This window comes from Myotis daubentonii, chromosome 1 (genome assembly GCF_963259705.1).
Source record: "Myotis daubentonii chromosome 1, mMyoDau2.1, whole genome shotgun sequence".
Taxonomy (NCBI): Eukaryota; Metazoa; Chordata; class Mammalia; order Chiroptera; family Vespertilionidae; genus Myotis; species Myotis daubentonii.
The window spans coordinates 125327932-125344922 of record NC_081840.1 but is presented as its reverse complement, the minus strand read 5'-3'; the positions used below and the strand labels follow the sequence as shown (position 1 = coordinate 125344922).

Genomic DNA, 16991 nt, shown 5'->3' with positions numbered 1-16991 from the left:
TGTTATCATAGCGACCAGTTTCCCAGTCTTTTGGTCAACCGCTTGTAATGGTCACTTAGGCTTTCATATATAGAGATGATACAGTTAAATATATAAAAAGTATGATAAGGTAATATGAGTTTTTCTTTTTTGTGTGGGGTTTGATTTTTAGCTTTTACAAGAAGCTGAAGAATGGAAAGAACAAGTGAGTGAACTTAATAAACAGAAAATAACATTTGAAGACTCCAGAGTACATGCAAAACAAGTTCTATGTGATAAAGAAAATCAGATCAAGGTAAATGGCCCTGCTGGTTTTAGTGACTGAGTCAGCTAGAATTCTATACTAATTATGAACTTTGAAAATTTTTGTTTTTAGCAGTTTAAAATATATATACTAGAGGCCCGGTGCACAAAAATTTGTGCACTCCGAGGGGGGGGTGTCCCTCAGCCCGGCCTGTGCCCTCTCGCAGTCTGGGACCCCTCGGGAGATAATGACCTGCTGGCTTAGGCCTGCTCCCGGGTGGCAGAGGGCAGGCCCAATCCCTAGGTGCAGCCCCTGGTCGGGCTCAGAGCAGGGCTGATTGGGGAGTTGGGGCGCCGCCCCGTCATGCAGAGCAGGGCAGGTTGGGAGGTTGTGTTGCCACCCTCAGTCACGCTCAGGGTAGGGCCAATTGGGGGGTTGGGGCACCGTCCCCTGTCACACTCAAGGCAGGGTCGATGGGGAGGTTGCGGCGCCACCCCCTGTCACGCACAGAGCAGGGCCAATCAGGGGGTTGGGGCACTGCCCCCGTCACACACAGAGCAGGACCCTTCAGGGGGTTGGGGCACCGCCCTCTATCACCCACAGAGCAGGGCCGATCAGGGGGTTGGGGTGCCGCCACTCTCACACTCAGGGCAGGGCCGATGGGGAGGTTATGGCTCTACCCCATCACACACAGAGCAGGGCCCGTGGGGGGGAGGTTGGGGAGCTCCCCTCTATCAGGCACAGAGCAGGGCTGCTCAGGGGGTTGGGGCCCCGCCCCCTGTCACACACAGAGCTGCAGGGCGATCAGGGGGTTTGGGCACTGCCCCCTGTCACGCTGATCCCGGTGCAGGGAGGCATATTACCCTTTTACTATATAGGGTAGAGGCCTGGTGCATGGGCGGGGCCGGCTGGTTTGCCCTGAAGGGTGTCCTGGATCAGGGTGGGGGTCCCCACTGGGGTGCCTGGCCAGTCTGGGTGAGGGGCTGAGGGCTGTTTTCAGGCTGGGAGTGACTGAAGTTCCCAACTGCTCCTTTTTTTCTTTTTTTTTTTATTCTGGGCCAGTTTTACCTTGAGGCTTGGCTCCAACTCTTAGGCCTCCGCGGCTGAAAGTAGGTTTCTGGCCTTTGCTTACAATGTTGCGAATCTGCTGGCTGAAGTCCGGCGGTATTTGTTACAATGTTTCTTAAACTGCCCACTCAGAGGCCTGCAGCCGCAGGTGGGGAACATTGGTTTCCTCCAACGATCCTCTGTCACTGAGGCAAGCAAGCCTCATGTTAGTTTCAAGCTGCCTGGCTGCCGGCCGCCATCTTGGCTGATAGTTAATTTGCATATCTCGCTGATTAGCCAATGAAAAGGGTAGCGGTCGTATGCCAATTGCCATGTTTCTCTTTTATTAGTGTAGATATGTGTGTGTGTGTATATATATATATATATATATATATATATATATATACACACACACACACACACACACACACACACACACATACATGTACATATATATGTGTGTGTGTGTGTGTATATATATACATATATTTATATACACTTTATTGATTTTAGAGAGGCAGGGAGAGAGATAGCAACACCAATGATGAGAAAGAATAATTGATTGGCTGCCTCCTGCAGGCCCCCCACTGGGGATCAAACCTGCAACCAAGGCATGTGCCCTGAGCGGAATTCAACCATGATCTTCTGGTTCATAGGTTGACTCTCAGCCACTGAGCTGCATCGGCCCAATAGTAGCAGTTTTTATTTTGACCATTTGGCAATTTGAGTATGTGTACTTTTTTGGCATACATTTCAATTTGTACCAGTATTGTCATCTTTGTTGTCAAATGCTTCTTTTTGGCAGCAAAGATTACAACAAATATATATTCTATATAATAAAGATGTAATATGCAAATGGTCGTTACATAACGACCGACCACCGACCGCATAATGACCGGATCTCAGATCAGCAGGAGGGTGGGGCAGCGAGCTATAGTTGGGCGGCGGGGAGCTACAGTTGGGCGGCGGGGAGCTACAGGAGGGGGCAGGGCAGCAAGCTATGAGTGGGGGGCCGGGGGAGCTACAGGAGGGCGGCAGCCAGCTACTAGCACACGGATTCGTGTGCAGGGCTACTAGTATATAGAATATCTCAACACTCTGTGCCCTTTTCCCTCTCCTTATTTTATCATAGGTATTACATCAAAAAAGAAAAAGAATAATAATTTTACCTTTGTCTTTAGAATGCCATCTGTTTCTGTTGATAGGGTTAGAAAGAATTTTAAAAATTGACAAATGAAGTTGTATGTATTGGCTGAATATCTTTGATACGTTGATTACCTGGTATATGTACTTTCACAGAGATGAGTACTTTTCAAAATCTAATTGAAACTTGTCTCCCTCTCCTACCCCCTTTTCCTGCCTGCTCGTTTAAATCTTATGCTTTCAAGCTACAAAGAGATACTCAGGTGTGAGTATTAAGTAATAAGAAATAAAACTAACATTTTGTAATCTACTAGTGAAGTGCATGATATCATCTTGAAAGCTATACATTTATACTTTTTATTTTGCTACTAAGAGTGTTTTCAAGATTCCATCTTTACGAGTTGTATTCATAATTTGGCATATTGTTTTCCCCTCTTGCTCTTCCAAATTTGATCTACTAAAGGGCTTGGAATTCTTCCTAAACAAACCAAAATGAAAAAGAAAAAAGAACAAAACAAAAATGAGATGCTAATCTCAAACTCTACTAAAAATATAAGCCACGTTATTTGTGCTTGGAACTCTCAGGAATTTGAAAGGTGTAAATTATAGGGCAGAATGGGTTTTTAGGTGGGTCCTTTTACAGAAATAGATAGCACAGTCATTTTATTATTCATAGTGCTAGAAAACCTCCCTTCTTTCAAGAAAATGCAAAAAGTACTATTGAAATGCTACAATTCAAATTCTCTCTAGTAATTTTTTTTTCTTTTTAATATATTTTTTATTGATTTCAGAGAGGCAAGGAGAGGGAGAGAGAGATAGAAGCATCAATGATGAGAATCATTGATTGGTTGCCTCCTGCACGCCCCCCTACTGGGGATTGAGCCCGCAACCCAGGCATATGCCCTAATTGTGAATTGAACCATGACTTCCTGGTTTATAGGTCGATGCCCAACCACAGTCATGACATGCTGTTTTGTCACTTTATAGTCATGTGATATATTTAGCAAATATGGACCATTATGAAGAATTGTATTTGTTTTTAAGGTTCAGAATTTAATAGTCAATAAATACTAGGTTTTTCAATACCAGCTGGAGAAAAAGAGCTCATGTACTATTATTTATGTGCATTGATTTTTAAACTATAAATATACATTCAGAAATTGTAAATTATTAGCATGAAGCATCACCCTCTCTTTTTTTCCTCCCTTTGCTAACTGTCAAGTCTCTGACTGAACGCTTGCTAAAAATGCAAGATTGGGCTGCTGTGCTTGGAGAAGACATAACAGATGATAACTTGGAATTGGAAATGAAGAGCGAGTCAGAAAATGGTGCACTCTCAGGTATTAAATCACATATCCTCTTGCTAAAATGATGACTTGCTCTTGTATTTCCCCATTTTCACCATGTTCTTTATACACTTGTCCTTTGCTCCACCTTTTCCATCTTTCTTTAATATTCTGTCCCTTTCTCACCATCCCTTATCGTTAACCTTCAGGTAGAATATTGCCTTTTCACTAAATCTGTCTCCAGCTCCTAAGACAGACTTACAGCCTCCTTACTCTGTTTTTTTTTTATATGTTGTACATACTGTCATTACAGCCACATTGTTTCATAATCATTTCAATGCCTGTTTTCCCCTGCACTGTAAGCTAATCAAATGGTTGGGTAAGTAGTTTGAAAAATGAGTGTTATATCTTCTATAATAATAAAAGCGTGATATGCTAATTAGATCATACAGCCAAACGATCTTCTGGCCGTCCTTCCCGGACAAAGCGGGGCTGCGAGGGAAGCCCGGGTCCTGGGTGCCAGAGGGAAGCTGGTGTTGGCAGCCGATGAAAGGAAGGTCTACTCTTGCACGAATTTTGTGCATCGGGCCTCTAGTAGATAAATACCTCAGGACACTCTTTTTCTTTATTTAGATAGTTTAGATGGTTTTAATACTTTAATCTTGGCCATCCCAAATTATTACTGGTATTGTTGCTTATAGTCTCTAAACTCAGGAAAAAGTTATGATTACCAGTTACTCACTGTATTCTCAACTAATTCCTTTGACTTAAAATTTTTTTTGTATTTTGACATAATAGTAGATTCATAGGAAGTTGCAAAGGAGTACAGAGAGATCTTATGTATATCCAATGTAGTTTCCACTAATGATAATTTTTCTGACTTTTGTATCCTTTCTCTTTTCTGTCTCTTTACCCCTGCATAATTAAAAAATTTATTAAGGAGAAGTTATGATTAAAAAATTTCTTGATCACAATGTTGAAGGAAAGTTATACTTCCAAAGTAAATACATACAGTTTTGTTTGTACTTTTTCTGTTCTGCTTTATTTTGTAAGAAATAAATGTTTCTAATGAGAAAACTCGTGCTTGTTTAATGTTATTTTAATTTGAAGTATAATTCCAGTCATATTTTATATGGTGAAGGAACCCAAGAATAGTCCCGACTATGGGACTGTAACTTTGTTCTTGGAGTTAATGATGAAGAACCATGTTAATTGATATTATGGTACTATCAGTGCTTTTATTGTTTAACTTTCTACCAGCAAGTCCAAGGCCACTCCGCCTTATACCAAATTCATTATTGTAGCAAGAAGAGGGATTATGAGGTTCTAATTGAGTGAATTAATAAAATCATTTAGACCTCTCTTGTGACATTGCTTTTTATTGTTATGTTTTTGTTTTTTATAATAGATAATGAACCAAAAGGGGCTTTGAGGAAGCTGATTCATGCTGCTAAGGTTTGCATTACTACATAAATATAAAAAAAAAAAAGAAAAGAAAATAGAACATGGATTAAACCCATATATCTTCAGTAACTATTTTTAAAGTCCATTTTATAGTGAACAGATAAGTGATCAGAATTTTCAGTAGTGATCAGAATTATCTTTATCAGTTGCTTTTTTCTTTTTTATAATAACTTTAGAAATTCATATTGTTAATTTTTAGAATTTATCATAACAAAAATTTTCAAAGTCTGCATATATTAAAAATGTTTACTCTGTTTTCTTTAATTTCTCTTTGAGTATTTCTCTTCCTCTGGTCTCAATATATATTTTATTTTAATCCTCACCCAAGGATATTTTTCTCATTGATTTCCAGAGAAGGTGGAAGGGAGGGAGGAAGGGGAGAGAAAGAGAAAGAAACATCATGTGAGAGAGACACACTGATTGGTTGCCTCCCACACTCACGCCTAATGGGACTGGGGAACCTAAAACTGAGGTACATGCCCCTGACCGGGAATTGAACCCTCAACCCTTCGGTCTTTGGGCTGACGCTCTAACCTCTGAGCATACTTGCCAGGGCCCCAATATTCTATTTTAAGAAGTAAATACTTTGTTTCATTTTCTTCTGGTTTATCCCTTTTTTTCATTGTAAGAGTGGTATCCTGGTCTTTACCTTATTTGAGAAGTTTTGGTAATATTTAAAGAGTACTTTAATCAAACTTATATATTGAAGCCCTGGCCAGGTAGCTAGATTGGTTAGAGCGTTGTCCCTATATGCCAAGGTTGTGGGTTCAATCCCCTGTCAGAGCACATACAAGAATCAACCAGTGAATGCATAAATAAGTGGAATAACAAATTGGGGTTTTTCTCTTCCCCTCTCTCTCCCCTCTCCCTTTCTTTCTCTAAAATCAATAAATAAAAATTAAAAAAACCTTATGTGTTGAAAATAAGTAAAATGAGAGTAGCCACAGTTTAAGCATTCATCCCTGATCTTCTCATTCCCTGTCCTGAAATTTACAACTATTGGTGACTTTGCTAATTTTCTAAGGTGGAAGCTGAATTGTTAGTATATTCTAGGCCAGTGGTCGGCAAACTGCAGCTCGCGAGCCACATGCAGCTCTTTGGCCCCTTGAGTGTGGCTCTTCCACAAAATACCACGTGCAGGTGCACACATACAGTGTGATTGAAACTTCGTGGCCCTTGCACAGAAGTCGGTATTTTGTGGAAGAGCCACACTCAAGGGGGCAAAGAGCCGTAAGTGGCTCACGAGCCGCAGTTTGCCGACCACTGTTCTAGGCAATAATTTCATCAGAGTGTTAAAAGAGCTTCAAAAGGCTAGGATGGTATATTGAGATTAATGTTGCTTTTTTCCATTCTTTGAAGTTAAAGGCTTCTTTAAAAACCCTAGAAGGAGAAAGAAACCAAATATACACTCAGTTAACTGAAGTAGATAAAACAAAGGAAGATCTTACAGGTAGGTAATCTACATACTTTTAATGTTTTTCTAAATAATTACATCTCTTTATAGAGAATGGTACCATGAATTGAACCAATTATGGGAAGGTGCAATTTGTTGCTTATTTTCTTTACTTTTGTTTCTTATTTGTAAAAAATTAGTCCTGAGTTATTTGTTGTTGGTAAAGCCTTATCAGTTTCCTCATTTATTTATTTATTTAATTTATTTTTTAAAATATATATCTTTATTGATTTTAGAGAGGAAGGGAGAGGGAGAGAGAAACATTAATGATGAGAGAGAATCATTGATTGGCTGCCTCCTGCAAGCCCCCTAACGGGCATCAAGCTGGCAACCCAGGCATGTGCCCTTGGCTGGAATCGAACCGGGGACCCTTCAGTCCGCAGGCCAACTCTCTATCCACTGAGCCAAACCAGCTAGGGCGAAACATTTTTTTTTTTATTAAATAGTTGATATAAGTAACATACCATTATATTAAAAAAATTTTTTTTTCACTCATCTGGCATGGCTCAGTGGACCTGAACCAGGAGGTCACAGCTCAATTCCCGGTCAGGACACATGCCCGGGTTGTGGGCTTGATCCAAGTGGAAGGCATGCAGGAGGTGGCTTATCAATAATTCTCTGTCATCATTTATGTTTCTATTTCTCCCTCTCCCTTTCTCTCTGAAATCAATTTAAAAAATAATTTCATCATAACAATTTGCATAAAAAAAATGGAAGGGCATACTCATGTCAACAATGGCTATCGTTGAATATGGAACTATGGAAAGATTTTTCTCTTTTTTTTTTTTTACTTATCTGTATTTTCAAAAATTTCTACAATAAGTGAATTATATTTATAATAAAACATTTTTTTGAAAAGGTTGAACCACCTAGTGGTTACTCTACCACTAATTGGGATACACCCCTCGCCCCCAAAATAAGCTTTAGAAAATAAAAGATGAAAAGGTTGAACTATCCAAAAGGTACAGATTACTAAAAAAAATGATCAAAAGATCATAGACTCATTCACATAGTATTGATAGTTGGAATATTTTTGTATTTTGAAAAATAGTATTAACTTAAAGGTTTGCTATATGTAATGCATAGTACTAAAAACCATGGGAAAGTCTCTGGAGGAAAAGATAGGGAGCCTGCTTTCAAGGAAGCTGCATTTCAGTATATAGTATTAACAGACCCTCAGTGTGGAACTATTCAGTAAGTGCCAGAATACCAAGGAATTTACTCACCAGTTATCACATTCCTTAATGCAATGAATTGCTTGGCAAATCTTGTTTTCTAAAACTAGTATTTGGAAACTGTGTCTGCTTGTACCCACCTTCCAAATGTAACTTTCTTTTTTTAATGGATCATGAGAGATAAATTTCTACAATTGGTTTTCTCTGTTCATAACATGAAGGTTTTCTTCTAAACTGCTTTCCCTCTTTGGTAATCATTTAAGATACAGAGGATTTGAAACAAACAAAAATAATTACAATAGAAGTACAAAGATATAATGAAGATTTAAGTATTGGTTTATTGTGTGTTTTTTTAAATAGGGATGATCCAATTTTAATAAAGTTAATATCCATCATTATTATCTGTTAAGTGACTGTTCCTGGCAATGGTTTAAAGCTTAAGTCAACAGGTGTAAATTTAAAAATACCTTACAGCTTTTCTGTTGTTGTTGGAACAAATTTTGTTTATTAGTAATTAATTATTTTTGGTAATTTTTATCTGTATGAAATGTTAATATGCAACTCAAAACATTTGATTTTGACTTTTAAAATTTTTCCATAGAGTGTATTAAAAATATTCAGACTGAACAAGCATGTTTGCAGCCAGAAAATGAACATCTTGAAAATGAGAATCAAAAGCTTCAGCACAAACTTAAAGTAATGACTGAACTATATCAAGAAAATGAAATGACACTTCATAGGTAATAAAATATATGTTGATATCCTCATTGAGTGGCAAGTGAAATATTGCATATAAAGCAGCGGTTCTCAACTTGTGGGTTGCGACCCCTTTGGGGGTCAAACGACCCTTTCACAGGGGGTCACGTAAGACCATCGGAAAACACATATATAATTACATATTGTTTTTATGATTAATCACTATGCTTTAATTATGTTCAATTTGTAACAATGAGTTTGGGGGCCACCACAACATGAGGAACTGTATTAAAGGGTCACGGCATTAGGAAGGTTGAGAACCACTGATGTAAAGTTTATGTGATTAGCCTAAGTTCTGTTTATGATTGGGTTATATTTCATCAATTCATTTTTTTTTTTTTAATTAATCCTCACTAGAGGATACATGTGTGTGTATCCTAGCTAATAAAGAGGGAATATGCTAATTGACCCTCATGCTGTTGCAAAGATGGTGGTGCCCACAGCCGATAAGGAGGGAATATGCTAATTGACTGCCCACCCTCAAAGATGGCGGCGCCCATAGCCAATAAGGAGGGAAATATGGTAATTGACCACCACACCCTCAAATATGGCAGCGCTTACAGCCAATAAGGAGGGAATATGCTAATTGACTGCCTTGCCCTCAAAGATGGTGGTGCCCACAGCCACAAGATGGCGGCACCCAGTCCCCTCAGCTCCCCAGCCGCCCAGGGCCGGCCCGAGGCTCAGGTAACCAGGGCCGGCTGAGGCTTGTGCTGATGGCAGTGGCAGCAGCAGAGGTGTGATGGGGCGTCGCCTTCCCCTGATAGTCGGGTCGCCTCCTGCCCCTGAGGGCTCCTGGACTATGAGTGAGGGCAGGCTGGGCTGAGGGACCTCCCCCCCTCCAGTGCATGAATTTTAATGCACCGGGCCTCTAGTAATGTATTTTTTAATACATTTTTACTGATTTCAGAGAGAGGAAGGAAGAGGGAGAGAGAGATAGGAACATGAATGATGAGAGAGAATCATCAATCAGCTGCAGGCCCCTTACCAGGGGATGGAGCCTGCAACTCAGGCATGTGTCCTACCAGGAATCAAACCATGACCTCCTGGTTCATGGATTGATGCTCAACCACTGAGCAACACTGGCTGGGCACCAGAGGATATTTTTTCCATTGAGTTTTTAGGGAGAACAGAAGGGAGGGGGAAAGATACAGAGAGAGAAACATTGATGTGAGAGAGAGACATCAACTGGTTGCTAACCTCGTCCACCCTGACTGGGGCCAGGGAACGAGCCTGCAACTGAGGTACATGCCCTTGACTAGATTTTCACCTGTGACCATTCAGTCTGCAGGCTGACACTAATCACTGAGAAAACTGACTAGGGCTCATCAATTAATTTTTAAAGAAAGTTATTTGATTTTGAAATACTTTTTCTTCAAGGAAGAAAATGTGTAAATGATATTGGACTTTGCAGACTAGTTCACAAAAATCCTTTTAAACTTCTTACAGTTAATCAGCAAATTATTGCTAATTAAAGTTCCTAATACGGTAAGCTAGGTCAGGGAATCTGGGTGGGCATCCTAGTAATTGCACTCTATCCGTTAATTCCATCTCTGATATATGTAAAACTGATTCCTTTCTCCTGTGTAAATTGCTCCTGCGAAATTGACCCTTGTCTCAATAAATGGCAGTGTTACTTGCTGAGTTGATCATGGCAGCTGATTAAGCCATCCTTGACTTCTCTCTCTCTTTTTTTGGTTTGTTTTGTTAATCCTCACTTGAGCATATTTTTTCCATTGATTTTTATTTTATTTTATTTTTATTTTTTAAAATATATTTTTTATTTATTTTAAAAAACCGGGGGGGGGGGGGAGATCAATGATGAGAAAGAATCATTGATTGACTGCCTCCTGCATGCTCCACACTGGTATTGAGTCCACAACCCAGGCGTGTGCCCTGCCCAGCAACGGAACCGGGACCTCCCAGTTCATAGGTTGACACTCAACCACTGAGCCATGCTGACTGGACTCCATAGATTTTTAGAGAGAATAGGAGGGAGTGGGTGAGAGAGAGAGAAACAGTAACATTGATGTGAGAGAGACACATTGATTGGTTGTTTCACATTGATTGGTTGTTTCCCGCATGTGCCCTGACCAGGGCCAGGGATCAGACCTGTAATTCAGGTATGTGCCCTTGACTAGGAATTGAGCTGTGATCTTTCAGTGCGAGGGTCAAGGTTCTAACCTCTTAACACACCAGACAGGGTGACTTCTCTCTTTTATATCCCATATTTATTCTATCCTCAAATTCTGTCAACTTTCCTGTATCCTGAATCTGACTAGTACTTTTATTTTTTATTATTTATTTATTTTTTAATTAAATCTTTATTTTTCAGATTATTACAGTTGTTCCTCTTTTCCCCCCCCATAGCTCCCCTCCACCCGGTTCCCGCCCCACCCTCTGCCCTTACTGCTCCCCCAACTGTCCTCATCCATCGGTGTACAATTTTTGTCCAGTCTCTTCCTGCATCCCCCACACCCCTTCCCCCCTCCGAGAATAGTCAGTCCACTCCCTTTCTATGCCCCTGATTCTATTATAATCACCAGTTTATACTGTTCATCAGATTATTTATTCACTTGATTTTTATTTTTTTTTAATTTTTTTTAAAATATATTTTATTGATCCTCTACAGAGAGGAAGGGAGAGAGACAGAGAGTCAGAAACATCGATGAGAGAGAAACATTGATCAGCTGCCTCCTGCACATCTCCTACTGAGGATATGCCCGCAACCCAGGTACATGCCCTTGACTGGAATCGAACCTGGGACCTTTCAGTCCGCAGGCCGACGCTCTATCCACTGAGCCAAACCGGTTTCGGCTATTCACTTGATTTTTAGATTCACTTGTTGATAAATGCGTATTTGTTGTTCATAATTTGTATCTGTACCTTTTTCTTCTTCTTCCTCTTCTTAAAGGATACCTTTCATCATTTCATACAATACTGGTTTGGTGGTGATGAACTCCTTTAGCTTTTTCTTATCTGTGAAGAAGCTCTTTATCTGACCTTCAATTCTGAATGATAGCTTTGCTGGGTAAAGTAATCTTGGTTGTAGGTTCTTGGTATTCATCACTTTGAATATTTCTTGCCACTCCCTTCTGGCCTGCAAAGTTTCTGTTGAGAAATCAGCTGACAGTCGTATGGGTACTCCCTGGTAGGTAACTGACTGTCTTTCTCTTGCTGCTTTTAAGATTCTCTCTTTGTATTTTGCTCTTGGCATTTTAATGATGATGTGCCTTGGTGTGGTCCTCTTTGGATTCCTTTTGTTTGGGGTTCTCTGGGCTTCCTGGACTTGTAAGTCTATTTCTTTCAGCTGGTAGGGGAAGTTTTCTGTCATTATTTCTTCAAATAGTTTTTCAATATCTTGCTCTCTCTCTTCTTCTGACACCCCTATAATTCGGATGTTGGTACGCTTGAAGTTGTCCCAGAGGCTCCTTACACTATCTTCATATTTTTTTATTCTTTTTACTTTTTGCTTTTCCGGTTGGGTGTTTTTTGCTTCTTCGTATTTCAAATCTTTGACTTGATTCTTGAGATCCTCTAGACCGCTGTTGGAAATCTGTATAATATTCTTTATTTCAGTCAGTGTATGCTTAATTTCTAGTTGGTCCTTTTTCACAACCTCGAGGGTCTCACTAGACTTATTGATGATCTTATTAAATTTATCGGTGGTCTCACTAGATTTCTTGAGTGTCTCACTAAGTTTATCGGCAGTTTCCAGAAAATTCTTGAAAAACCTTAAAAGTGTGGTTTTGAACTCTATATTCAGTAGTTTGCTTTCCTCCATTTCTGTCATTTGTGACCTGTTTCTTTGTCTCCGCATTTTTTATGCTTCCCTGTGTTGATAGAGTGGCTTTGTGTGCTAGGTGTCCTATAGGGCCCAGTGGCTCAGCCTCCGCAATTACCTGAGGTGGACACTCTTGGTGCACCCCCTTGTGGGCTTTGTGCACAGTCTTGTTGTAGTTAAGCCTTGATTTTTGTAGGTATCACTGGGAGGAATTGACCTCCAGGCCAATTGGCTGTGAGAATCAGCTGTGTCTGCAGTGGGAGAATTTCTGTGCTGGAGACACCCTTCTGGGGCAAGACTTGCTTCAGTGGGGCTTTGGTGCTCACTGAGTCTGCCCCCTGAGTGTGTCCCTTATGGATCTGAGGAGTTGTAATCTGGATGGTCCACTCTGACCACTGGGTATACTGGCTCTTGGATCTCTAAGGAGGTGCTAATTTAGCCTCTGCCTGAGGCTACCCAGCAGGAGCTCAGCTGTGAAGGAATGCAAGCTGCTGTGGGGCCTTGGGCCAGCTGCAGTTGGTTAGGTAATTTTCAGTTTGCAATGGGCCAGGCCTTTCATATGCAAAAGCCAGCACACAGCTTGGGTGGGGCGGGGTCCCAGGGGATCAACAGGGCAGAGCAGGCAGCTATGGCTGCTCCTCAGTCCTACCCTAAGAGGCCCTGCTTCTCAGTGTCCCAGTAATCGCTGCAAGCACCTCTGAGAGAAAGCCACCCTCGAGGTCTGACCAATGCCAGACAGTCTAGCCTCTCCCCGTAGAGTCTGGGTCCCCAGAGACTCGCCCGGAACTGGAGTTCAGAGGAGTCGGGAGCTTGAGACTCCTTCCCGATTGAAAAAGACAACCATGTCCTCAGCTGCCAGCCCTTTCTGCGTGCGCCTCCGTACCTCTGCATTTTATTTCCACACCTCCTCTGAATCTCAGTGTGCTTTTCTCTTTCCTTCTAGTTGTAGAATTTCCACTGAGCCAGCCTTCCTGTGGTTCTGGATGATGTCTGGTTTACCTTTTAGTTGTATTTTTGAAGTGGTTGTATGAGGCAGCAATTTTAGGTGTTGACCTATGCCGCCATCTTGGTTTCCTCCTGACTAGTACTTTTTACCTTTTCCTATACCGGTGGTCGGCAAACTGGGGCTTGCGAGCCACATGTGGCTCTTTGGTCCCTTGAGTGTGGCTCTTCCACAAAATACCATGTGCAGGTGTGCATGTGCAGTGTGATTGAAACTTCGTGGCCCATGTGCAGAAGTTGTTATTTTGTGGAAGAGCTACACTTAAGGGGCCAAAGAGCCACATGTGGCTCGCGAGCCGCAGTTTGCCAACCACTGTCCTATACCGATAGTCTGATCCAAGCCATTATACGTTAGTATCTGGCTAATTGCCGTAGCATCATGAGTGGTGTCTCTTTATATTCTTAACTTCCTGCTCTGACTTCTGTAGCATGACGCTTCTAAAAGTAATGAGTATTGTTACTCTCTTGCTTAGAAACTCCAGGTGCTTTCATATCACACTCAGAATTTAATCCAAAGCTTTATCATGGCCTATAAGACCCTACAAAACCTGGCCCTTGGCTACCTCTTTAATTTTAGCTTGTTTTCTTTTTCTCTCACCATGGATAGCCACACTAGTCTCCTTGATGATCTTTAGCATGCTAAGTACATTACCCTCAGGGCCTTTTGAAGATACAAGGGATTGAGGTGAAAGAAATACTTTTAAGTGTATCTTTTGGACAAAAATGTGATAAAATACAGGATTTTAATGAGTAATGTTTAAAATTTCAAAGAAAAAACTTCTGTAGATACTCAAAGTAAGAATGGGACGCTAAATAGAATCCTAGCTGTATATGTGTTGTTCATATTGTAATTTCATTCATTAGTTTGAAATGCTTTGCATTCCCAAAATATTGTATATTTTATTCTTACATTTAAATTAATATATTCACTACTCAAATTCAATGAATTATGACACTAGTTGTTCTTTTTTTAAATTTTTAATTTATTTTTTATTGCTTAAAGTATTACAAAGAGTATTACATAGGTCTCCTTTTTTTGTTTTCTCCCCTTGACATTCCCCGGGGCTCCCCTACCCCCCAGTGTCTTGTGTCCATTGGTTATGCTTATATGCATGCATATAAGTCCTTCGGTTGATCTCCTACCCCCCCCTTCCTGCCCCCAACCCTCCCCAGCCTTCCCGCTGTAGTTTGACAGTCTGTTCAATGCTGCTCTGCCTCTGTATCTATTTTTGTTCATAAGTTTATAATGGTCTTTATTATCCATAAATGAGTGTGATCATGTGGTATTTTTCCTTCATTCACTGGCTTATTTCACTTAGCATAATGCTCTCCAGTTCCATCCATGCTGTTGCAAATGGTAAGAATTCCTTACAGCAGCATAGTATTCTATTGTGTAGATGTACCACAGTTTTCTAATCCATTCATCTGCTGATGGGCACTTAGACTGTTTCCAGATCTTAGCTGTGGTGAATTGTGCTGCTATGAACATAGGGGTACATATATCCTTTCTGATTGGTGTTTCTGTTTTCTTGGGATATATTCCTAGCCGTGGGATCACTGGGTCAAATGGGAGTTCCATTTGTAGGTTTTTGAGGAAACTCCATACTGTCTTCCATAGTGACTGCACCAGTCTGCATTCCCGCCAGCAGTGCACGAGTGTTCCTTTTACTCCACATCCTCTCCAGCACTTGTTGTTTGTTGATTTGTTGATGATAGCCAGTTTGACAGGTGTGAGATGGTACCTCATTGTTGTTTTGATTTGCATTTCTCGGATGATTAGTGACTTTGAGCATGTTTTCATATGTCTCTTGGCTTTCTGAATGTCCTCTTTTGAAAAGTGTCTATTTAGGTCCTTTGTCCAATTTTTTGATTGGATTGTTTACCTTCCTTTTGTTAAGTTGTATGAGTTCCCTGTAAATTTTGGAGATTAAACCCTTATCGGTGATTACATTGGCAAATATGTTCTCCCATGCAGTGGGCTTTCTTGTTGTTTTGTTGATGGTTTCTTTGCTGTGCAGAAGCTTTTTATTTTTCTCTCACCATGGATAGCCACACTAGTCTCCTTGATGATCTTTAGCAAGCTAAGTACATTACCCTCAGGGCCTTTTGAAGATACAAGGGATTGAGGTGAAAGAAATACTTTTAAGTGTATCTTTTGGACAAAAATGTGATAAAATACAGGATTTTAATGAGTAATGTTTAAAATTTCAAAGAAAAAACTTCTGTAGATACTCAAAACTTCTGTAGATAGTCCCATTTGTTTATTTTCTCTTTAGTTTCCAATGCCCTAGGAGCTGTATCGGTGAAGAATTTGCTTCGGCATATGTCTGAGATTTTGTTGCCTTTGGATTCCTCTAGTATTTTTATGGTTTCCCATCTTACATTTAAGTCCTTTATCCATTTTGAGTTTATTTTTGTGTATGGTGTGAGTTGGTGATCTAGTTTCATTCTTTTTGCATGTATTTATCCCATTTTCCCAACACCATTTATTGAAGAGACTGTCTTGACTCCATTGTATGTTCTTGTCTCCTTTGTCAAATATTAATTGAGCATATTCTTTCCGGTCGATTTCTGGGCTCTCTATTCAATTCCATTGATCTATATGTCTGTTCTTGTGCCAGTACCAGGCAGTTTTGAGAACAGTGGCTTTGTAATACAGCTTGATATCTGGTATTGAGATCCCACCTACTTTGTTCTTCTTTCTCAGGATCGTTGCAGCTATTCGGGGTCGTTTTTTATTCCAGATGAATTTTTGGAGAGTTCGTTCTAGGTCTGTGAAATATGCCATTGGTATTTTAATGGGGAAGTGCGTCGAATTTATAAATTGCTTTGGGTAGTATGGACATTTTAATGATGTTGATTCTGCCAATTCAAGAACATGGTATGTTCTTCCATCTGTTTATGTCTTCCTCTATTTCTTTTTCCAACGTCCTGTAGTTTTCTGAGTACAGGTCTTTTACCTCTTTAGTTAAGTTTATTCCTAGGTATTTTAATTTTTTTGGTGTGATGGTAAATGGGATTGCTTTTTTAGTCTCTCTTTCTGTAAGTTCACTATTGGTGTATAGAAATGCCATAGATTTCTTGGCATTAATTTTGTATCCTGCTACATTGCCAAATTCATTTATTAAGTCTAATAGTTTTTTGATGGAGTCTTTAGGGTTTTTTATGTATAATATCATGTCATCTGCGAATAAGGACAGTTTTACTTCTTCTTTTCCAATTTGGATGCCTTTTATTTCTTCTTCTTGTCTAATTGCAATGGCTAATACTTCCAGTACTATGTCGAATAGGAGTGGTGACAGTGGGCATCCCTGTCTCGTTCCTGTTCTTAGGGGAAATGGTTTTGGTTTTGCCCATTGAGTATGATATTGGCTGTGGGTTTGTCATATATGGCTTTTATTATGTTGATGTATGATCTGTCTATTCCCACCTTGCTGGGAGTTTTTATCAGAAATGGGTACTGGATTTTGTCAAATGCTTTTTCTGCATCAATTGATATGACTGTGTTTTTTTTCTCTCAATTTGTTTATGTGATGTATCACATTTATTGATGTGCAGATATTATACCATCCTTGCATCCCTGGGATAAATCCTACTTGGTCATGGTGTATGATCTTTCTGATGTACTGCTGGATCCGATTTGCTAAGATTTTGTTGA

General features: G+C 40.2%; 1 protein-coding gene across 1 annotated transcript in view; it reads left to right on the top strand.

Annotated features, from left to right (window-relative positions):
• The window catches only part of LOC132213226 (melanoma inhibitory activity protein 2-like), a 123816-nt gene that overhangs the window by 56182 nt on the left and 50643 nt on the right, over nt 1-16991 (top strand). The window contains 5 exon segments of the mRNA XM_059659467.1: nt 152-274; nt 3636-3753; nt 5108-5154; nt 6523-6613; nt 8393-8531. Of these exon segments, the coding sequence (XP_059515450.1) occupies nt 152-274; nt 3636-3753; nt 5108-5154; nt 6523-6613; nt 8393-8531 (518 nt within the window).